Source organism: Neopelma chrysocephalum, unplaced genomic scaffold (genome assembly GCF_003984885.1).
Source record: "Neopelma chrysocephalum unplaced genomic scaffold, ASM398488v2 Primary Assembly neopelma1_26, whole genome shotgun sequence".
Classification (NCBI taxonomy): domain Eukaryota; kingdom Metazoa; phylum Chordata; class Aves; order Passeriformes; family Pipridae; genus Neopelma; species Neopelma chrysocephalum.
Window position 1 is genome coordinate 14,708,735 of NW_020897695.1, and position 25,149 is coordinate 14,733,883.

At 34.4% G+C, this 25,149-nt stretch overlaps 1 protein-coding gene across 1 annotated transcript in view; it reads right to left on the reverse strand.

The window, feature by feature from the left end:
* DPY19L1 (dpy-19 like C-mannosyltransferase 1) overlaps positions 1-25,149 on the reverse strand; it is a 45,551-nt gene that overhangs the window by 14,552 nt on the left and 5,850 nt on the right. Inside the window, exons 3-16 of the mRNA XM_027675663.1 lie at positions 24,702-24,726; positions 24,102-24,189; positions 23,357-23,494; positions 18,281-18,401; positions 16,615-16,708; positions 14,379-14,436; positions 10,924-11,015; positions 9,391-9,490; positions 8,004-8,081; positions 6,306-6,392; positions 4,789-4,848; positions 2,240-2,320; positions 1,402-1,503; positions 625-696 (exon numbers count right to left, since the gene is read on the reverse strand). Of these exons, the coding sequence (XP_027531464.1) occupies positions 625-696; positions 1,402-1,503; positions 2,240-2,320; positions 4,789-4,848; positions 6,306-6,392; positions 8,004-8,081; positions 9,391-9,490; positions 10,924-11,015; positions 14,379-14,436; positions 16,615-16,708; positions 18,281-18,401; positions 23,357-23,494; positions 24,102-24,189; positions 24,702-24,726 (1,196 nt within the window). The remainder of the gene's footprint in view (positions 1-624; positions 697-1,401; positions 1,504-2,239; positions 2,321-4,788; positions 4,849-6,305; positions 6,393-8,003; positions 8,082-9,390; positions 9,491-10,923; positions 11,016-14,378; positions 14,437-16,614; positions 16,709-18,280; positions 18,402-23,356; positions 23,495-24,101; positions 24,190-24,701; positions 24,727-25,149) is intronic.

A 25,149-nucleotide genomic window follows, 5' to 3' on the forward strand; every position in this document is an offset into this window, starting at 1 on the left:
CACTTGCAGCCTGTGGAGAACTCCATGCCAGAGCAGTTGGATATGCCCTGAAGGATGCTGAAATTCATGGAGAACTCACAAGGGAGCAAATTCCTAGCAGGAACTGCAGCTCGTGGAGAAGAGCCAACAAAAGAGCAGGTTTTCTGGCAGAAACTGCAACCTGTGGGGGACCTTTGCTGGAGCAGTCTGTTACTGAAGACTGCACTCCATGGAAAGGACCTATGATAGGCCAGTTCTTAAAAGACCTGTAGCCTATGGAATGGACCCATTAAGCCAGGTGATGAGGGGAAGGTGTCTTTAGTTTTGCTTTTGTCTCTCATAATCCTACTCTATTTTTAATCCACAATAAATTGATCTTCCTCAATTCAAGTCTGTCTTGCTCATGACAGGAAATCAGAGAGTGATCCCCTTACACTTATCCTGACCCATGAGATTTTTCAGCTCTTCTTTCCCCTTGTCATAATGAGGACAGGGAAGGGGAGAATGGCTTAGCGGGCACCTGGCAGCCAGCCAAGGTTAACCCACCACAGTAACTTCCTCCCATCTCAAAATAAATAGCAATCTCTTTAAAAAAGCTGAAAACTAAACTCCAGGTAAAGGTGATTCACTAAATTAATCACTTACCCTTTTGATGATTACCCCAAAAACCACCAGGACAACTGGTAATAGGAGAGTCTTTGTGTATCTTACTGGAGTCTAAAATGGAAATTAACTGCATTAATTGCATTCCATTAATCTATAATTACTTCAGTGGTCATTTAAAAGGAAATAATATAAAGAGTTCTTCCTTGAGTAAAATGTAAATGTAAACTCTACCCAGCAATCGTAATACTGGGGTCATCAGTAAATTATTTCCAATTCTTTGGCAAGCCACTCAAAGCCTAGAAGTAGATTGTATCTCATCTGAATTTGAGTACTATGGGTTGACTAACCTAAAAACATTCTAAATGCATACCTAGATACTGATGAACTAAAAAACATCTGCTAACGCCACATTATGAAATTTCAGTGCTGTTCTGTAGTCTAAATCTACAACATGAGGCCTTTGCAGCTCTATGTATATTTTCCATATACTCAAAACCAGTCATTGAGAGCCACGCAAACTCTTAAGTTTGCAGAACTGTAACCTTTCGTTTATCCCTGAGAAAGGACTTCTTTCATTCAAGGAAGCATCCTTCTTAGATCCAAAAATCAAAACAGTGTTTTTAGTTCACTTAAATGCAATAAAAGCAGTTAAATTTAGCTTTAGCTCATTAATTTCTCTTTTCACAAGTACGCCCTTCAACTTATGATGGCAGTAGGAGGTGATAGTTCTTAGTTCTTAGTTCTTAGTTTTAAGTTACAAACAAAGATAAAACAAGAAGCTCCCCTTTCCATAATCATATATTTTGACCAAATTACCTCTTTTTCCATGAAGTCAAACTCGGCAGCACAGGTATACATTAATGTATCAAAATCCTTGTAGCCAATAAATTTAGATTTCAATATATTTCCTATATGAGCCTGGTACAAGAAAAAAATGCAAACTGTAGTAAGCAAAAACTGTTCTGTTTTCCACAGCAAAGTAGTTTAAATGTAAATTAGAACAGAAGTTCATGCCATTTACAATATTGTTATAAGAGTTCCAAAAATCTCCTTCCAGTGTATTAAATGACATCTTTGACTGTAACACAGATTGGATGGTGTCAAATAAAAAGCAGAAAACAGTAGAAAAAGGGGTATTATCATTGTGATTCAGGAATTGTATAGTTTTATATAGTCATATTTTAAAATATGAGCTTCCCATCTTTTACCTCTTGATAGACATCTGCAGACAAGTTTTTAACGACAGAACAAAGGGGCTGAAGTAAAGCAAGACAACCTTGTTACAACAATAATTTCTAAACTGTCCTAAAAATTAGCTTCAGAGAAGAGTGAGCTAAGAAACTGAGTAAATAAAAGGTGTAGGTAGAAGATATACAAAATAAACAAAGGTCTATAAACCCACATTTAACAATAAATGCGGAATATTTACTAACTCAAAAGTAAAGACATTTGTCTTTTCACAAACTTCGGTAATAACATCTCAAAGTGATAACACAAAATGAAAGAGAAAACAAATATACAATCTCTCTCCCATTTCTGCAAATCAAATACTGCAATTTCATGGAAGTTTATCAATAATATGTCAAACTCAAAATACTAAGAATTATAAAATTTTTGGAAGACACCAACCAGATACTCCAAAAAGAGAACTTACATCATCAGCTACTCCAAGCACAAAAGAAGTCAGGTATTTCAAGGTGACTGTCCCAAATAACCAGGCACATCCTTCAATGACCTTAAAAATGTATTTGGAATGAAATAAACATTTCTCAAACTTTTAAAGAAATCTTTTATTTTTTAAAAAGCTTATTAAATTTAGCTACTACTTACAAACTCTCCTATGTTATCTCCCATAAGTACAGTAATTTCTAACCAATGACACCTCCCAGATTTCAGTACACTGAGGTATTTAAAGTTTCTGAAATAACTTAGTGCAGCTGATTTACACTACAGCTGCATACAACATTATTGCAGAGGAGACACCAAAGTTAACTTTAAACAGGGGCTGCCAGTTCCATCTGTTTTGCATACACCAGTGTGTAAGGATTATTTTCCAACAAGAGTCATTTCATATTATCAGGTTGTGCTACTCTGGTTCAAATCTTTGGAGGAATTAGCTGATTTATAGCACCGTTTAAAGATAATCTCAAGTTAGAATTTGAAGGAACTATGAACAAAATATGTACAGTTATTACTTTTAGTTACGTATCAAGTTTATCCCTGTGGCAAAAAGATTAAATTCTTGGCAGTGACGCTTAATCTATTTAATTCTTTATAAAACTAGATTAACTGAATAGGACAACCTGTCTCAGTATCTTGTATTTGGGACTCACAGCAGATGCTTTCAGAGAGAATTCAACAAAATACAAACTAATCTTTGCCCTTATGTAACCAGGCCAGGGTTTTTATGTGATGATGGGTTGCATTCAATCATCTCATTTAATGGCTGCTAAGAAACCTAAATATCTAGGAGGTATTCTAATCCTTTTCTGAATGCCTCTATTTTTTTTTTTTGCTTCCATAGTAACTTTTCTCTTCCTTATAAGCTTATTGTTGCTAGCATTGGGGCACTAAAAAAACCTATAATTATATCATACTTCTATTCACTGGCTTTGTAATATTTACCTTTATTTTACAAGATGTAGAATTCTAACCTATTTTAAAATCTTAGCTATTTAGTGAACCTACATTAATAATTATCTTCATACTCTACTTAAATCTGATGGTAGTAGATCTTGGGGGAAGGCATTCTAGTTTGTTAATTTTTTTTTTAAACTAAGACACATTTCCTGAGACTGCATGCAATATGTATGATGTTACATATGAATTTACAATTTAAAAGAAATAATTCTGCTTTCACTATGGTTCCTTCTCCGTGACTTCCATCATGTATTTTCCTTTTTGATGCCTGCTCAGTAATGAACTGATGTATTCAGAGAACTTTCCATAAAAATACCAAGATTTCTCTGCTGAGTGGCACAACCTTATTTTGGATCAATTATTTTATATACAGACTTAGGGTGGTGGTGGTGGTCTTCTTTTGAAAACTTACCATTTCATGCCACCCTTTGTTTCTTACCTTCTAACATTCACACCTTATCCCATGAGTTTAATTTCTTTTATAGTTCCAGTTAGATAACTTCTTCAAAAGGTTTCTGAAATCCAAATGCATTGCATTCACCCACACACCCTTAACTGCATCCTTCAGAGAAGTCAAACACATTTGCGAGGCATGACTTCCTTACACAGAGGCTGTATTGGATCTCTTTCATTATGCTGCACGTACATACAGCTTAACAACTTCAGCACTGCACGTTTTTATTCTTTTAGAAAAAACAAATTTATTAGTCTACCGTTGCACAAATGCCTTGGATCTCCTTTTTAAAAAGCTGACATGGGATATATCTATACTGATTTTTTCCTGGTACCACAGCTAAGCATGTATACATGAACTGCAGTTTGCTATAAATATTTTAGTTCCTTTCTATTCTAATTCTAATTGTACAAATTCCATCCAGGTTTTCTAACAAGTTACCTTTCATTTAATAAGAATGCCTGTCTTAAGTCAATCATAGTCTAGGTAGGCCCCCATTTCAGATGTTTTTACACGTTGATGTTACCTCTTAAGCAGCAAGTCACTTCTCATGTTTTCTACAGGGTTATATTTTATTCATAATAGTTTTAGGAGTGTCCCTGTTCGGACATGTCCTCAAACCCCGCCCACACACTCTACAGTGTTTTATTCCAACGTGCTTTCTTATGTAATTTTAAGATGTTTGCTGTCATTATAAAAACATCTTTTAAAAATTATATAGGACACATTTTAGTGAACATCTAAAGCAGTATCTTAATCTCCATTTCTGCAAGGACCGTTAGGCTTTTATTTGCCTTTTCTAAATTGACCTTTATTTGAAAGGGGTATCCATACAGATCTTAGGTTTTGTAAACATGTTAAGTTTTTAATTTAAAATTAATGTGTTGCCATTCAAAGGCTATTTCAGTTTTCTGACATAAATGTATGTTTCTGCCCTTTTTCTTTCTTTCAGCATTAATTGCTGAGAACATGACCAATCTATTAAAGACAGTAGTTCAGATATATTCTTTGATTTTCCATTATTAAAAACTAAGTTATTTCTGTATTTCACTAAACCAAAGAAAAGTCTTAGTTTTTCTCTAAAATTCAAAATATATGAAATTCCTTACCCAGACATAGACTTCCCTTCTGCAGCTTTTCAAGATTTTTGGACTCCAAACAAGAATTCTCTAATAAAAAATGAATGCATATTTTCAGGTAGCATAGTAACAATAAGACATTTTAATACCCTGGATGAAGTTTTTTTTGTTTGGTAAGCCTATTGCAACAAACAGCTACTTATTAAAAAACCTTCCATTATTAATACAACCTGAAAGACGAATTAATATGTAGCAGTACGAATTCACCCTGCACTAGCAAAACACACCAGCATAAAAACTCTTACTGCAGTTTATATACAATTAATGGAAGACTACTTTCCTCCTTAACACTTAAGGAGATTCTGTATTATACAGTTCTAAGCATCTTTAAACCAAAGCCAATGGGAAACTGAATTATGTCTGCTTCGTGAATGACAAGAAACATCTGAAGCAACAAATAAATTACTGGGAGCCTAATACAAACAATTTTAAAGTAAGGCATCAGAATATGGAGGGTGGCAGGAGTTACTTGTATTTTTCTGTTTCACATTATGTTCCTCTATTTATGACACAAGGAAGATTCATTTTAAGCTAATTTGATGAACAATGCAATTAAAAGCTTCCACAAATCCAGTCCATATGTGAGACTGAGGCCACTATAAGCACCCAAATACCATGCAAACAATAAATACTTTTCTCAAAGCAGAAAACAGGCAAAGAACTCAACATATCTGTACTTACTATATAATTTCAAAAGCTGCTACAAGAAACTAGAATGGATTTATAACAAGTAAACCATATGACAGCAAATATGTAAGCCAAGGCAGTTTATTGTTAGCATAAGTGAGAAATTATCACTCTTTTGGTGATGGACAAAATATAAACAAAAAACCAAAAAAGAGACAAAAATAATCAGAAATTTAGATGATTTGTAGTAAGCCAAACTAGATCTGTTCACACAGTCCTATTTCCTAAGTACATCAATATCTTCAGAGAAAGTATATGAAACTGAAAGAGATTGTGGGTTTTTTTCCTATTTAAGGAAAAATTAAGATAATGAATGACAAGATGACAGGTCTTCAGTGAATAATATCACTAACATAGCAGTATGATTCAGCAGTTTCAAATAGTCTTAAACCACTGTTATATATGTTTTAGTCAGTTGTTCTGTATTAGCGGGTTCACTATTAATAAAGAAGCATTTAAGTGAAACTCTTCCTTGCTCTTATTTTACAATTACTCTGGTTAAAAATACAAACCTGGTAAAATTTTATATTTTTATAAAAAGAAGAGCACTATAAAAATATGTGAACTGAGCCTCAACTGAATTTCTCTTATGAAGAGGGGTTTAGTGCAAAACCATAATTTTTAAATTAGTATTTATTTATCCATTCACTAGATATCTTCATGGTCTAATTCTGTTTCTCACGTGAAAGATTTCTCATCTGTCTGGTAATGCAGCAGTTTCACATTTTACATCAATACATATACAGCAGTACAGCATTACAGTCTTAGCATGTCATACTTTTTTTTCTTAAACAACTTACCGAGATAACTACTAAAGATGCAGCATAATATGATGTCAGTAACATTGAATTACCAAACATCAGAATAAAACACACTAAAAGAGATACCTGAAAGAAGAAAACAAAAATAATTAAATTTAAAATAAAAAAAGGTAAGAATTACCTGTTTTATCAGCAGTTTTAAATTTAAAACCACCTACTTTGCAGCAAGTAAAAGCTTGATACTCAAGCTTGCAGATTTGTTCTGAAAGCACTGATTGTAAAACTTAATGGCAACAGTAAGCCAAGTAGATTATTGTGTTAATTTATATTTTTAAAGTGCTTAAGGACAAAAAGATCTGATCATAGGATTAATTTGTTTTATGTGATACAACAGCTACATTTCTGACGTTATTTCTAAAACATTTTTCTTTTTTTTCAAATTATTGTATTAGTTCTCGATCCTGTTTGTTACCTTTCAGAATTTTGGACAAACACAAAAATGCTGAATAAAATGTTTGTTGCATTCTTTCTTCCTAATTGACAAGCATATATTTAAAATACAATCATCCCCAAAGTCAAGGAAGCAGAACTCTGACTGTTTGACATATGCACCTAACTATATGAGATTGAAATCAAGGCTGAAATAAAACTTTTATCCACCATCCTGATGTCCTACTGAGCTTTCATTTTGATAGAAAGCAATCTGAATTACATTTTCTAACTTGGAGAGCAAAATCAATGAGCAAGCTCTGTCTTTTATGCACAGGCATAAAGAGAAATAACACAGTTATTTGCACACTTTTCTACTCTCTTCCTCACACTTTCATTTTCCACAGACGAGAGGGGGCAGCAGAAACACCACAAAACAGAGACTGGCAGTTTACCCAGACTCATTAAGCTTTTTCTGTAATATAACATGATTGTTTATCTATCTGAAAATAGGCTATTTATGCCACTTTAGCACCCATAAAGCTATTGACATAAGCCAAAAAGTTTAAGTATTTTATCCTGCTACTGTCAAAAAACTTTTTAAGAAATATGCTTTTTTGCAAATTTTCCCTTGTAAAACTGACTGGAAAGAAGTATTTCGTGTCCCAGGTTTATATGAGAAGTGAGTTGCACAGAACTTATTACTGCCTTTAGTTTACCACTTAGAGTATTTCAAAAAATGTTTGAAAACATATGAAATACAATTTAGTTTCTTTCCTGAGGTAAATATTCTCTTTTTGTCCATTGAGTTAGCATAGCCCAATTTTAGCAAAAAAATATTTTTAAAGACAATCATTTCTTTAAAAAGTTGTTTACATCTTCCTTTATATTTAAAACTTCAATCTCACGTCAAAGAGCAAAACTCCTGGTAGCAAAACTTGATCATTAGCTTAACTTTAAAAGTTAAAATCAGATATTATGCAGAAACTTACACATCTTTTAATTACCCCTTTCTTTCTTGACTTTCTCACAAGTTTTGAAAAAAAAAAAATTGCTCTTCAGATTAATAGTTTATTTTCTTGTTCTCCTTTCTAGATAACTCTCCAAACAGCTAAAACACAAGATCTTTACATGGTCAAGACTATACCAGTCTTCAAAACCCAATCTTAGTTCAAATCCAGGCCCACCCTCCCTCATTACTGCATTTTTCCAACCATTGTGTAGCTAAGGAAAACATATCAGACAAATGGTCTCTTTTGATGCTTTCACATGTTTGAGGAGATTAAAGGTTTTTAAAAAAAGTATTACCATATGAGCATTTAGTATCTTCTGTAATTTGTTGGAGTCAATATAACCCATAATACACACAGCAAATAATGAAGCTATCTAGAATCAAAAGTGAAAGAGAAGTTAAAACAATTTGTACTGGTGTAGTCTTTCCAGCAGAATATACATTCATGCAAAAAAAGATTATTCAAACAATCATTAACTTTTATTCCTATTTTTTTGCTAAGTCAGTACTTAGGCATTTCATAATCACTTCTATCAAAAAACCCATTGTGGTGCTCTGAATAACAATTATCAAATATAGTCAGATATTTAAGAAATAAGTATTCAGCTTTATAAAAAATGCAAGTCACCAAAATACAGCAGTAACAAATTACCTTTCGGCCTTAGATTTAAAACGAAATAAAAAATAAAACATAAAACCCCCCTCCAAATCAGTCTAAAAACCTCAAAGAATAAATCATTAGGATTATTTAACTTTTCAGCAAAATATGGAAACATCCCCAATTTGCTGCTGAGGAAAATAAGACTGGTTGATTCATTGATTAGGTTGCTTGTTAAAAGTCACATGGGAAATTAATGAAATTATGAAGTGAACCTGTAATTTCAAATTTCAGGCCCAGCATCTTAAACAGGTTATAGTGATGAGTTTCTCACAGTATTTTACAGAATTTACTGGCTTCCTCTTCTGCAGTTAGAACACTTGCATACCACAGCATATATTGATAGTTCAAAGCTATCAATTCACACTAAGCAACATCTGCTTCAAGTAGGACAGACAAGTGAAAAGGTATAGAGACATGGATGGATTTCAGTCAACAGGCTACATTTCAATTGACTCAAACACTAAGAAGGTGTGCTGTATGACAGTATCTTACTGCTCACATTAGCATTTGCTATATTTCAACACTAACTAAAGTTGCCTCAACTGTCCAAAATATCAGACAGTAAGATTACAGCACCACTCACAGACTCATCAAAATTAAATAGGAAATCATGCGAAATCATGCCAGATACTACATGCCACGCAAACACTGCTTCATTTAAAAATTAAGATCAGCCTTAAGAGGTGCAAGATCAATGCCTTTTTTTTTTATTTTTGTACTTCAAAATACAATTTTTTTCTTGTTCTTATGTACTGATCTCAGTCTGGAGGCTCTTTTTAAGGGAAAAGTAAATTTTTTAGTCCTGGAAAGAGAACACTGAGTGGTGTAAGTGGTCAACTATCAAACTTAAGACTAGAAAAATAGTGATGTGATAAACGGTGAGAATCTTTCCTGAGAATAGGAGTGAAATCTGGCTAAAAGGAAAGCACTGATATAGTTGTGAATTCAATAGTTGTCTACACAAAGCAGTTAATTTGCCCAGATTAGACAAAGAGGCTTCTTAGAGGTAAATATGGGCTTACCTGAGTTAGAAGAACGAACTGAGCAAACTGCCAGGGAAGCATGAAAAAGATATTAGAAACACACAGTGCAATCAAGCTTCCTGTATTAATATTCGGAATCCTTGGGAAAAACAGACAGAATAGGCATCAGTAAGTACAATTACACAGGTGTTTGCAAGTAATTGAAAAGCACAATAGGAAATGCAATAAAAACACAGTTACCTTGGGAGTTAGCTAACAATATTGATCAACTACAAATAACATTGCTCAAGTAAATTTTTTATCCTTTTTTCTTGAGTTTCCATGACAACAGTTCTGATGCTTAATGTTTCTTAACTATTTGATGAGTCACTGATTACCAAAGAAGTCTTCTCCTGCTATACAGCAAGCCAAAGTATGTTGTTTGCAAGTGGTTCACCTTCTTGTTACAAGTCTACAGTCAGGTCACAACCATTTCCATTTCAGCTGGAATCACGACTATTCTCAGAACAGTCTGCATTTGAAAGTGATTTAACTCATACACTTCTTCTATATTTACTTTCTGCTAGCAATCCTGAGCGATGTTTCAGGGAAGGAGATAATGACAAATATGTGAAATTTATCTGTAACTGAAACCAGCCCATTCTCAATGTCCTGAAATAAGTGTTATTTAAAATATTTAATCCTGTGTTATCTTCAAGTTCAATTCAGAAACATGTTATGTTTCAAATTTTCCTAAATTCTAGACAGTATGTATCTTTTCCTCGCATAAAAACACAAATATGTGACAAGCATGTAATATTTTTGCTTTAGACATCAATAACTACAAAGCAGTATGACCTAATAAAGGAAAATCTGTTGTTATAAATACTAAGTTCAGCTAAATAATAAATACATTGCAAATCTGATGCAATGGAGTTGGTGGAAAAGCCCTTACGTACGAACAATCGTGTTTATTTTCCAAAACAGAGGCAAGACGGTAACACAATCATGTATGTAGCAAGCCAGAAACAATCACGGAAAAGCAGGGCTAATGAACTCAAGAGCATCCCTGCATTAATGTAATTAGACTGCTCTAAATCACTGAACTAGTTAATTAGACTAGTTAATTAGTCATAGAAAACTGCAAGAACATACTAGCTTATGGGTGCCTATAGCATCCTCTGTTGCAAAGCATAGGCTTATTCTAAGTGCAACCAACATACCACTCTCCAAGAGGGACAAAACCAAATGATGAAGTATCAGCTTGTTTCTCATGGGAAGGAAGGGACATCAACCAAAAATTCTGATTTTTACTTTAGATACGTATTTGCCAACACAGTAATTCTGATTTTTATGTTAATCATGTCTTCAAGTTGCAAAGTTTTTCCTTTTAATAAGTGAGTAATATGACTGCAGTTCTACTGGTGCAGCGTCTGCAATGTAACAGCCACAGGAAAGTTTCTATGTTAATGATAACATTGCTACAGCACACAGAGACACTTAAATATTTAGATAAATGCATTTAAATAAATGTCCTGTGACATTCAACTTTTTAAAAGCATTGTAAAGAGCCAAGTATAAATTGAAAGGTACCTGAGAATATAGGTCAAAAGCAACATCTGCAGCACAAGGAACGGGTATGAGAAACTTTCACGAAGAGGTGGAGTCCACATGACGCGAGTGCACTAAAAATAAGAACTGGGTTGGATGATAACATTCACTGATACATTTCCATAAAGCCATGCACTTGTATTTCAATATTAATAACTACAGATACTTTAACAAAGCAAAAATCAATTTACAAGAGATTTAGACAGAAAGTTATAAAAAACAAGCCAGGAAGCAGAAATGAGGAGGGAAAGGAAGCAGCTTCCCGACTTGAGGCCTATGATGCACTCTTTAACTAAAATAGATCATTGCTTTTCCAAAATTAAATGTGGCAGCTACAGAACATCCAAGAAAAAAGCCAAGACAGCAGCTGCTTGTCTCTGCTTCTGCCCAAAGTATCAACTCCTTCAGGTAACTAAAACCATTCTCAAACTTAGATAGTGACTTGCCACACTTAGAAGGAGAAAGTGTGTGGGGGAGAGGATCTGAAGGATAAACCAATATACTCTTCATTAACCCAGAGTTCTCTAGGTTATAAACATTTCACATTTCTACTAGCAACAGCACAAAGTATAAAATCTGAAGCTGCCCTCCAAACCAGGCCAGTAAAACTGAACACAAGAAACTAAGCTCATACAGAGCTTATACTAACTTATATACTTCACTCTTTAAAACTAATAAAGCAAAGCATAATACAATGAAGTCAACTGAATAGCTTTTTCAATAATTTCCTAATGGGATGCATGGCAAATAAATAATGGGTCTCATGGCAAACGGCTCAGCTACAACTGTCATTATTTATATTCAGCGCTTTATAAAGTGCTTGCAGATGGCACTGAGCATCAAAAAAAAAAATTACAACTTTAAAGGACAACTTTGACATACAAAAAATAGGTTCAAAATGGCTATGAATAGATTTGCACTACAAATTAGAAGTAGGTTCTTTACAACTACAGAATAAAAATGGAATTCATCTTAACATGGACCATAATAAATCTATGAAAACCCTGGAGGATGTTGATGCAAGAATGTTCCTTCTCCTTTGCTTCCTATCATCTTAAAACTGCTTTTCAAATACTGTTTTACTAAAGTCACTAGAATCAACATTGTAGGATTCCTTGCTATTGCACAAACACATTAAATTATTAGTGTAAAATAAATGCATAGAAGTAATGTTAAAGAAATGCAAAGTACAGAAACCCATCACATTAATAACAGTTCTTGCTGTCTAGAAGAACTCTTTGCAAAAGCTGCACCAATTATCATTAAAATAAAGCTTTCATAAATATATATACTAATGTGTTGTCCTCAGCTGACTGCACAGATGTGACTGGTTAATTTTATTTTATAAGCAATAAATATAATCATGATTATTCTAAAGCAGTGAAGTCATTTTGAATATTTTTCAAGATGACAGCAATATTTGATTTACCAAATCTTTCGATACTGGAAGAGATAAAAGAGGAAAGAAATGATGAGCCAACTATAATATACAACCATAAAAAGGAAGCATTACCTTAAAAGTGGATTGACTAACATGGGCCATGCTGTTTTTCTATATTTGAAATGTAATGCTAAACTCAATCATCTCTGGATGATTTATCAAGGCTGTAAACCAACTTTGCTGCAGGTATAAATGTATCAGATTTGACTAAGCTTGAAATCATTAAAACACAGTAGCACAAGCACAGCACAAATAAAAACATACAGCCTGAGGATCATTACCTCAAAGCCAGAAGGCATTTTTTCATACCTACTTTCACATAGCATTAGAGCTGATCAGGCTTACTCATCCAGCTCAGTTCTATCCTTCCCAAAGAGGAAAGCAAATTATTAGCAACTGGTCTAGCTCGACTGTATGTACTGTTGAACCACATGCAAGATGATTTGCTCATAAGCAGAGGCATATAGAAGAGTTACCTATATTTTATAAACACACGTGTGCACAGACACGCATCCACAGCATGTGATTCACATGTATTCACACAGTGAAGCAAGACCACCTACGTACATGTAACTACATATACTACCATAATTATATACACAACAATATCCAACAACTCCTGAGTTATTTTATCAGCTACAGTACAAACACAAAGAGCCAGCTGAGATTGAACACTGCACTCTCTGCAAGTCACTCCTATTGTTTTCCAGAAATCCATACAACTGAGCCTGAATCCGGGTCATCCTACTTAAGCTCTACCTAAGCCCAGACTACATCTGTGTAGAGTTATGCAGATCTGATTTCATGCCCTTCTCCAAAATATGTGCATTATCTGTTCTTTTCCCCCAAGTCAAGTCATCCATTAAAAGAAACAAGTTCTCCTACAGTCTCTGACAGATAGGAGAACTGCTTGTGCCATAATGATTTAAACGTTTCTTTTCATTATTGCTACCACTATTTTTGAAGTTTTCAGCTCATTTCTTTCTGAAGTTACATTTATCACCTTCACAGATTTAGCAAAACAGTGCTTACTCTACGAGTATTCCCTGCTCATTTCACTTCAGAAGGCCATTAAGAAGAACAGAAATCCACACAAATGTATTTATGCTTTTATAGCACCAAAAAAAGTTTAGCAACTCTGTAATGTTTATCTGGTCTCAACCAGGCATGGGTGAAAGTTCTTTATGTGGGATATTTAGACAAAAACATTTCAAATTAAACTTAAAAATAAAATAGCTATTTCATCCCATAGATTTTTGCTTTATAATAAACTGTCAAAGCTCACTATGAATAGAAGCATCTTTAATTCTGTTATGTGCAACTACATATTCTTACTACTCAGTGTTTTCTATCACTGTCAGCTCAGTTAAATAAGTAAGCAAGTCATAAATTCAACACTTAACTAAATTATAAGGTAGTTATTTTCCATCTGCATTTTAAGTAAAATAAATATGTATATATATACGATATATATTATATTATTTGTATTTATATACATTTTCACACATAAAATGAGCACTACAAAATAACCCAACCCAAACCAAAACATCAGTACTACAGAGGTTTCTCTGTGCTTTTTTTTTTGTATTTATGAATTTCCAGTAAGATATATACCAATTTAAAGTAAACTTTCACCATTTCTGAAGCTTACTCATATGGTACATGAAGCCTGGTGATGTCTGTAACGGGCAGAAAAATAGAGTATTTTGATGTTTTGAAACTTGCGCTACTAAGATTTAAATCTCAGGACCACTTTACAATATATATCCTTTCTGATTTTTTATATTAAGCACCAAGGTGACACATTGAACTGTGCTACACATTTTCCAGTCATAGCCTATTTTGCTTTCAATGTCTTACTTGTGTATTTAAATTGAATTAAAGTTATTTAAATTCATTCCCTAATAGAACTGCAACATCACTACATTTAATGAAATTAGAATTAGCTTAAACTTCAATAATAATTAAAAAAAAGGGGTGGGGGAGGGAGACCTACCTCTCCATGATTGAAAAAGAAACACGTCACGGTAACAAGGCCTCCTAGACGGCTCCCACTGTGAAAAGAATAAGAAAAATAGGTACAACAGAATCTTATAATGGTCAACGTTGAAACGTGAAGCAGGACTTGTGTATAGGTAAGTTTACTGGGGGGGGGGGGAAGAGAGGAATGCTTTGAAGCATCAAGGGAAGGTAATCAACAAATTACATACAGTATTAAAATACTAGTTAGATAATAATTATTTCAGAGCAAACCAGTCTTCATACATCAACTCTTTTCAGCAGAACACCAATTTTAATGTTAATAACTTGTAAAACAGTCATTTCACTCCTCACAAACTTTGGTTTAGATAATTACATCTGAGTGCTTTTAAACACCAGGCAATATCAATGCAGTACTTCTTCCCTAAGATGCTGAGCAGTAAATTTCAGAGTTTGTGTGCTCAATCATCCAACAAGGAATTTTGGTCTGAATCTAAGATTAATTTAGGGTAATCAAATCAAGCATGTTCAAAAAACACATTTAAAAATTAACTCACTATATGGTCAATGCAAGATACAACTTAATTCTTATGTGAAATACTGTGATGTTAACACAAGGAACCTTTAATGCCCTTGACTTAAGGATTTTTTACATTTCCATACCAATCAAATTCACCCACTGAATAAATAGCACCACGAAGTCAACACTAAACCCAAAGATATTGCTCAAATTTAACCCATCTCAAAACAGCAATAGATAAGGTTGCGATTTGTTTGGACAATTCGTAACTACTCATGTTCTGTGACATAAAGCAACATTTTTGTGCACACAAGTGCACTACTACTGTGAATGACAGAATATACCATTTTTGCTACTAAACAAAAGCATCAGCCAGCTGTTATGATTATTAAAAAACCCAACAATAATAAAAACCCCAAAACAAACAAGCAAAAAACCCCCTTCATATCCTCTCAGATCCTTCACCCATCACTAGTATAAAGTCAAACAGAATCAGTAGGTTCTAGGTACAAAATCAGAGGATTTAAGATACCACCTGAGCGGTAAAACAACCTTCAGGAATTGTGCATTCTTGCACATAAAACTCAATCTTACATTCCATAAATTCTAAAAGCGTCAACATTATAATGCAAAATGACAAAAAGAATGTGCTCAACATTTAAAATGTTAATCTTGGAAACAAAGTAAAATTTGCAAAAAAAACCCACCCCAAACCAGAAACAAAATTCAAGGTCTATGCTATCTAAAGAAAGTAGTGAGAAATGAAGAGTTTACTGATTTTTCAATGACATTCATATATAAAATGTGGACTTCCATATACCTCCCTTAAGAGAAACGTTACAAGTGAATTGCACAAATATTCAAATCTATCTACTTCCTCAAAACATGAGATATTCATTTCCTATGCTAAGGAATACAGACACTTTACTCCCAAACACCTCTTTCTATTGTCAGTGTCTGCTCTGTGCTATTTCTTATTTGAATGATCAGTACGTGCTTCAGAGAGAGAAGGAAGAAATCACAAGACAGTGAAGCCAGAGCATGAATGAGTGGGACAACCAATTACATCTCTGAGAGGAAAATATAGCAGTCATTTAATTTTTTGGAAAACCAACAGATGAGGTAAACAGAAAAGCATTTCCACTTCTGTTTTTCTGCTGAATATGGAGTCTATTTTTGTATGAAAGTGTATTACAGTTCCTGAAATTTAAGGACAGATACTGAAAACACAAATTTATAGAAAAGGGGAAGTGTATACAATGAATGCATTATCTTAAAAAATATTTTGCCTTCTCAGTTAAGTTAAAATTGAAAGACATGCAATATGACTTGAGGCAAAGCATTGGGAAAACTCCAATCTTGGTTAAAAGTACACCGTCATTTAAACGTTGTTTAAAAATGAGCTATGGTGATAATTTTTAGAGCAGAAACCTGTCAAAAGCTGTTTAAAACATGTACAGCATCTAGTTTTACCCACAACCTGGTGGTACCAATGAGATACCTCTTCACTGAATTTATGCAATTTTTTTCCAGCATCATCATTTATTTTAAGCAGAAAGTTTCTCTATTTCAGTAATCTTTCAGTGACAATATATATGGAATAAAAGCATTCCTGCTGTAAAAACAAAAAATCAATATCCAATAAAAATATTTTAACATTCACGTTTTCAAATTTAGTTTTTCAAAACTGAGAGCGATTACCAAATAAATAGGTCAGTCTCAACTGCCTTACCTGAGGTATGTACCGTATATGAAGAACAGTGACATCATTAATCCATTCAAAAGAAAAATCACAGCAACATAAAAGGAAGCAGGGTCTCCCAACCCTAAGAACAAACAGTTAACACATGTTGTCAAGTATAGAAGAAAGGCCATATTGCTTACAACCCACCACACAGTCAGTATACTATCTTAATATATTTACAGAAAGACAACAAAAAAAAGTTAATGTCATCAACATTAATGTGAAGATTCAATCAGAAGACCACAGCTCTGAAAACACAGAAAGAGGAAGGACAGAGATGGCACTGGGGCAGTCAGCAACAGAACAAACCAAGAGGGACACATTAACTGCAGAGAAAAACCTGCAATGTTTAGAAGGCATAAGCACCACTAAGAACATTCTCTACAGACTACATTTTGATTTCATAGAGCTTTTTAGAACAGGTTTGTTCTCTCTAGACTCTCACTTCCCATCCCTTGCAGGAGTAAATCCATCTTTAAACATATACACAATGCTCTTGGCTTTCTTTCATTATAAGCCAAGAGATTTTCCAGTAATGCAAGTCTTTCAATTTGTTCATTAACAGACACTTCTGTGTTCATGCTTCTGCTGTTATTCTCTTTCCCACTATTTCTTTAAACCCTCCTGATTCTAATCATTTCAGCAAAACAGCATGAAAAGCCTTATTCATTACAGAAAATGGTAGCAAAACTGATTATTCACCATTGCTGAAAATATAGCAAGACAGTTCTCTAAAGCAGGATGATGATATGTTCACCAAACATGGTAGCCTCAATAGTTGGTGTTTTCATTGGTTTGGTTTTATTCTTACAAAAAACAGGAATGAAAAGTTGTACATGTATTCACTGCTTATTGCTTCTAACAAAATTAGAGAAAGTGAAGAAAGTTGTTATAGCCTTTGTGCAAAGGAAAAATACTAACCTGTCATCACACAAAGGCATTTTAAATGATAAAATGAAACAACTTCACAAGCTACCATCTATCATTCAGCTTTAACTGACTGTAGAACGTCTTGAAAGTGCTTCTTGGTAAGGTACTTTTATCATATAATACTGACTTGACAAGCCAATATTTCAGATGTGGAAAAAAAACCCCAAACTAACAAAAAAGTGGTAGTGTCCAAGCTTTGGCATCAAAATCAAGGTATAAGGTAGAAATTCTTATGTTGAATAGTCATGAGAGGGAGAGGATTGTTCCCAGCAGAATCACTACATATGATTTCTCAAAAAAATCTCTAAAATTAGGTGAGGAAATATAGAGGGTAAATTCTGAAATGTAGGAACTCGGAATGTATTTGGGATTGTTCAGAAGTTACAGAAATTTAATACACGTACAGTGGCTTCCAATTACATTTAGGACATCTTATTCTTTGTAATAGTCCAACATTATGAAGGTTTAGACTAAAACTACGAAGTTTCTAAGTGCAGTATAGGAATTCAACCCGGGTAGGAGGAGCTATCTAATAAGCAAAGCCCACATTCTCACCCCTGGTGTTCTTAGAAGTATCTCTTTTTCATGCTTCTCACTAATGCTGTGAACCTGACAAAACCCTGGGTTTAGCCAAAAACAACCACAGGAATATTTATTATTTATGAAATATATAAAGCCACAATTATATGCTTCCAGGAAACAAACAGAATAAAACACAACTTACCCTCACAGCTTTCAACAGGACTAAGCCCTTTTCCTCTGTTTACAGTCCAACATGTTTTTGTTGGGACACCAAGGAAATCCATAACAGTAGTATACATGCGATACCAGCTGGCAAGGACCACCTAGGGGGAAAAGAGGATTTGAAGTTTCTGAACAGGAACTTTGAGATTAGCTCAATGCCCAAGGTAACCTGTCATGAAAACTGGCCTCATCTGGGATTATTTTTAAACTCGGAATTTATCTCAAAAACTTGGGATTTTTGACCATGGTTTCCTAAAGTCATCCAACACAGACCAAGTGTTCATTAATAGACTAAAATTATGCCTGCTTTACAACAGAAATAATTTCATGCATCAAACAGCAATATTGAAAAAAACCCCAAACCAACAACCTATAAATTTCAGTGTTGTCTGGAAGGTTCCTCATTTGAGTATTTTTGTTTATCAGATATTAAAATCTCAGATCTTGTTGACATAGGACAGTTAGCCAAATAAAATCCGTTAAAAATAATTAATTTTTATTTCAACCGGCAAGAATAGTAGCGGACCAAATCTTTAGAGTTTTACTCTGATAAATTTTTATATAGGTTAAATTTAAGCATGCATTAGAAAGGGTTTCCAGACGCAATGTAAGACAGCGGTTCCATTTTCCATGCAAAGGTTGTAATGTCCTTATAACAACAACCCAATTAAATCTCAACACCTGACACAGAAAACATCAGTACTTTACACAGAAAAAAATGACAACTCATCTCATAGCAAAATCATTAGTTAATAACATTACCAAGCTATTCTGTCAGGATATAACTGACTTTATAGAGTTCATAAATGAGTAATGTGGCCATTCCAGTTGAGCTGCTCTGAAAGTTATAACCCAGGGGTTCCCAGACTGAAAATATGTTTCACCACTGCAGTATTAGCTGTCTCAGCCCTGTGTCACAGAAAACATGTACAAGAAAGATGATTCCCTCTTTTCTTTCCCCATACAATTAATAAAACTCACTTCTATCTTCAACAAGGGCAAGAGGGAGATAACAGAGAATATGTCTGAGAATGTGATGGAGTAAATCCTCTAGGAAAACACTACCAAACTTACAAAGCACAAAAAAATTATTTGAAGCTATCAGCACGGATTTACAAAGGTAAATTTGTAACTACACCTGCCCAACTTTATAGCCTCCTGAGATGACTGAATTGATAGATAAGGGGACAGCTGTGAATATTTCTTTTTATCTGGTGCCAGTTCTGTTCTGCATCTTCAGACCAGATGACGGTACAAAAGAACATCCTCAGCAAGTTTGCATGATGATGATACACATTGGAAGGAGTGGCTGATGCTTGTGCTGCCATTCAGAGGCATCTCAACAGGTTGGAGAACTGGGCCAACAGGAATCTCATGAAAGGGAAATCTCCTACACTGGGGAGGAATAGTGCAGCGCACCAGTACAGCTGGGAGCTGACCAGCTAGAAAGCAGTTTTGCAGAAAAAGACCTGTGAGTCCTGGTGGACAATTTGTACTTGAGTCAGCAATAAGCCCTTGTTGCAAAAAAAGCCTGTACGTCACCAGGAGAAGAGGGGTAACCCTTCCCCTCTATTCAGCACTGCTAAGACTGTATCTTCAGTGCTGAGTCCAGTTCTGGGCTGCCCACGACAAGAAGGACACAGAATAAAGATGACTGAGACAGACTCTTTTTGGTTGACAAGAGACAAATTCAAACACAGGAAATTCCACTTACACATAGGAGAAAACTTTCTTACTTTGAGGGTGGTCAAACACTGGAACAAGCTGCCCAGAGGTGGAGATATTCAAAATTAAAAGGAGATGACTCTGAGCAACCTGTTCTACTTCACCCTAGTTTGAGCAGAGCATTGAGACTAGATGACCTTCAGACATCCCTTCTAACCACAACTGTTCTGCGATTCTAAAATTCATTAACTTTTAATACCAGGGCTCCAATCATCATGGCTCACCTCATCTGTGGCCTTTACACACTCCCAATGTAAATCTTCTATATTTAAAATACATCTTTCTAGATCAAGATTCTGTGCCTCAACACTGTGCCTTGTAAAGTGTGCTATCCTGAATTCCTGGAAGCTTTCTGAACATCTGTGCCCTGGTACTTCTGACAATGCATGTGTGCATACATGAATGTGTGCGCACCTGCCCCATCTCCACACAGGCATCAACATGACTGGAGAACCAAATCCATATCTTTCTTCTTATTACCTGGGTGTGCTCTGTACATAATCAACAAAATGCATATGGCAGCTTAGAGACACCTGTCTAGCATATTTGCATCACCTGAAGCCAACATTACCCAAGCACATGAAACGTTCTTGCTGAACCAACGTCGCACAAAAAAACCCAACAGAAATCCAAAACTAATTCATCTTAACCACTTAAGGTTTTTATGCCACAAGTGTTTGTATCTGCTGCAGGTGTTCCAAGTGAATACTTCCTAAAAAGGTACCAGCAAAGGTATCAAGCAAAACAAATATTTCTTGCCAAAAGCTACTTTACATGAAACAGTTAATATGGGCATGAAAATGGAAGCAAATCAGTAAGCAGTACAAAATTGCTAGGTCAATTAAAGCACAATGGTGTTTCTGGAATTTTTACTGTTCTGTATTAGATGAGGCAGAAAACACAGAACTTGGGAAAACAAAAGACTAGCTCTCAGACCCAGGAGATCTCTGCAGACGAGGTCAATCCTTTGCTGTAAAAGAACATGTAGAACAGTCAATCTTTTTTACTAGGTGCCTTAGAGTGAGCACTTTAAAGCCATCTACATGCGTCTTTGCAACACTCCTCATTTCAACTCAATTTTTCATTATCACTGCCACACACTGAAATATCAACTGTTCCATAACAACAAATAGCCAGAGAACCAACTTAACACATTATCTCCCCACCACACATTATCTCTCTGCCATCTCTCTTTTGCATCTGAAATGAAACCACCACAATTACTAGTACAACCTGACTCTGCAGCAAATACTTAGAAAATCAACTTTATTGGGACTATAACATTGTAAAAAGACTGCCTTGCTGCTTTCCATATTTTTTTTTTACCATTTGTAATTATAATTTACATAAACAATGTAGTTATTGCTATAGACTCATTTTACTCATTTTACTTTTTTTTTTCCCCCTTTACCTTTTTATTTCCCCCCTTGAAGTTTTCATGGCTAGTACTGGCTGTACATACAAGTGAATTGTTTTACTTTTCTTAATGGGTTTGACATCCTATTTAGCAATGGGATTTCCAGGTCGGTTTTGATTAACTGAATTTTGAAATCCACTAAACAAACAAACATTTTATTAAAATTCAGCCTAAATGCTACTAATGGGCCGAAAGAGCTGGAAAGATCCCAAAATATCATATAGGAAATGAAACACTTTCAGAAAACATGACTGGATACTGAATATCAGAAAGAAACATTTCACTGCCAACAAATAAATCCACAAGCATCTTCCCACCACCAATTATAATCATAAGCATAAAATTAAATAAATCTGGACAACACATTTCAAATGTCAAGTTGCACCTATTGACAGTTTTATAAGTGTAGTTACATGCAAACGAGAGTACTCAAGAAATGCACTTAAAATAACCCCTAAATCACTATTTACAGAAAGGCTAGACATTAAGCAATAAATGACTGAAAGTAGCAGAGGAGACTATTTGTCTGCTTTGCACGCCCACACAGGCACAGAAAAGATGAATGAATTCATACCTTATCACCAAATTCTACGAGCCTGTATAATCCTAGAAAAATCTGAATGAACAGACAAGCCTACACATTTTGCACAGTAATCAACCTAATGTTCTTACAGAATGTCAGCCACTACATCTGATTGCTCTTGTTTTGATTTCATCATCTAATTCACTTAGTTATGTTTCATGGTGATACTGATGACTCTCTAAGAACAAGTTCATTTGACCAGTATCTGTGATTTTGGAAAGTCAGACTATAGCTGAAGTCAACAAATCTTTCTCAGCTAAAGAAAATAACATTTTAGTATCAAATAAGGCGTATGTTCCTAATGTGGCATTGCTACAACTGATTTGCAATCCCTTTGGAGTTCAAACAAACAAACAAGCAAACCCAAAACAAGTGATATGGCAACAAAAGCAGTCATCTATTTAGTATTTAGTTCTTCCAGAGTAAGGAATAAAGAAATCAAACTAAACCACTACATGCAACTTCTACAAATACACACATGCCAAGAACTCTTACACATATAGTTCCTGAAAGCAGCTCTGCTCCAACAGATTAGGAGAATGAGTATAAATGCTAGTACCCAACAATTACAGCCATTATTAGTTAGTTCTCCAAAAAATAGGCTGTTGCTGATACATGGAGTTACAGAAATGTACATTTAACCAAGGGAGTTTTCCCTTTGCAAAATGTTTGAGACACGCTGGCAAAACCGTAAGAGACTCCAACATTTCTGTACTTAAACACATGTTCTCTTTAGAAGAGTAGGAATGTAATCTAACCAGGTAACAAGTATAACATCAAGTATGTACAAAACAACAGCAATCAGTTTTCCACAGAGGAATTTCCTTTCCAACAGCTAAGTAAACTATTACCACTCATAGATTTTATGGCCATAGTGAACTGTTAGTTTTGTATGTCCCATACAAAATGCAAGACAAAATAACCTCTTGCTATCTGTATCATTGCAGTCATTATTATCACATACTACTGATATTTCATATGTCATATTTCCTGAAGTACATAATGTCAGCAACCTACTTGCTCTCAGTGAAGAGAACAAAAGAAGACAAGAAGTATAGAACTGGACTGCAACTTGAAGACTGCACAAAATAAATACTAAGATCTAGAAAGCATTCACATTTGACTGAACATACTCGAAGTCTGAAAACTGATCACAATGCATGAAGTAGTTTTATCATGTGAAATACGGAACTAAAATTCCGTATTTATGCAACACTTCATTAGTCACCTTATCTTGACAATTTTCCAGAGTAACATTTCTTACAAATTTGTAGTCAAAGCTAAAGAAACAAAAGATTCACAGAAGGTATTATTTTTAAAATATAACTCACCTCTGGGTAAAGATTGAACCTTTGTAAGGTGTTAATCACTAAAGGATATTCAGTTAGTCTGTCATTCATAATCGCCCATACTCCATTCCAAAACGATGGTGCCTCAATAATGATCTTGAAGTAGGAATAATAAAGACCCTACAGGAGAGCAGAATTATTATTTATAATTAAAGAGGTCACTTCTGCTTCATGAACAAGTTTCACTTTTAAACAAACTTCGTAATGTAACACACAAGACAAACTTATTCAAGAGGATTATCCAGTTTCTCAAATCTCTTCTGTTACTATCACTGAAACAAACAATGTGGGTTTCCTTTCACCTTGTTTCACAGCATGTCTGGAAATCTTTCATTTCATCTGGTATCTATGCACTAGCATAGCGTTTCACAATTCTCAAAATAAAAGTAGACAAAAGGTGTATACATATGCCAACATTTATTAAATAAACAAATTATTTAGAAAAATGGCTGCATAACAAGACTAAAATTGAAAGCAAGGTATAAGGTATTTGCACAGTTTTGTACTTTAGATCCTTTAGAATCATAATTTAAATTATATTTAAAGTTAACTGTGAAGCGACACTCACAGTGATGAAATACAAGACGCACAAATACTCTACATGTGTAATGCATGTTAGCTGTAAGAGATCAATATATTTACTTATCCAGAACGTATTAAAAAAATTTGGGAAGCCCATGATCAGATTACAGACAGAAGTTTTCCAACCACTGAAACATAATCTAACCATTTCTGTGCGAAAAGCCATTTCTCTTTCTAGTGTTGACAGGTGAGAAAAATGACGGTCGTTTTCAAATAGAGCTGTTATGTGACACCTGTTAAAAAATAACAATAATTGAAACTGAATAAAGAGGTTTAAAATGTATTAAGTCAGAGATAGCAAGGAACATTCAATGAAGACATGAAGTTTACTTACAAATTGCTATTTTAATTTACTCACATATTATACGAAAATTCCCCTCTATTTAGATAATTTTAAATTGAAAAAATATGAACCCAGAGTATTTAGTAAATTCTATTATGGCATTAGTTATAATACTATAATGCTATATAATACTGTAATGTATTTTAATTTAAGGGCAGACATTTAATGATTAAGCAACAATTTTCTACCTGAAAAGCAGGCTTCACTCTTCTCTGAACAGGCTTAAGAAACCTGTCACATCAGCTTCACAAGAACAGAACTACTCAGCTCACAGACAATTTAGTTTTGAGAGGAAAGATCTAAATATAAATTTTCTCAATATCTTGTCTAAAAATAAGTAAAAGTTCTATCTTTATTATTTTAAAATACCATATTACTCTCAAGCAATAAATTTAACCTTACCAATGTAGGACTCCTGCAAAAACAGCTGTAAAGGAAACAAAAGGTGTGAAGTTACTCAAATAAATAACTGAACATGAAATCACGTTCATTGTAGTAATTACAGTACTATTTCACAGATGCACAGAAGGTACTCAAGACTCCAGAGGAAGAGAAGAATAGGAACATCTGAATTAACTTTCATGGCCAGGTCTCTCAAAATCTGAAATTATGCTGTGCTAACCACCAATAGGCAATGTTTCCACCCATATCCTGCATCACTCAAGTTGGACCACCAGCATCTAATGCACATACTACATCTATCAACAACAAAACTGAATTACAAGCACTTTTTTTTAATAAGCACAAATATTTTTAGCATTTATGACACCTACTGTGACTGTTCATTCAACTCCTGCTCAGATTTTTGCCAACACACAGCTAAGGCCTGATGCATGCTACAAGCAGGACT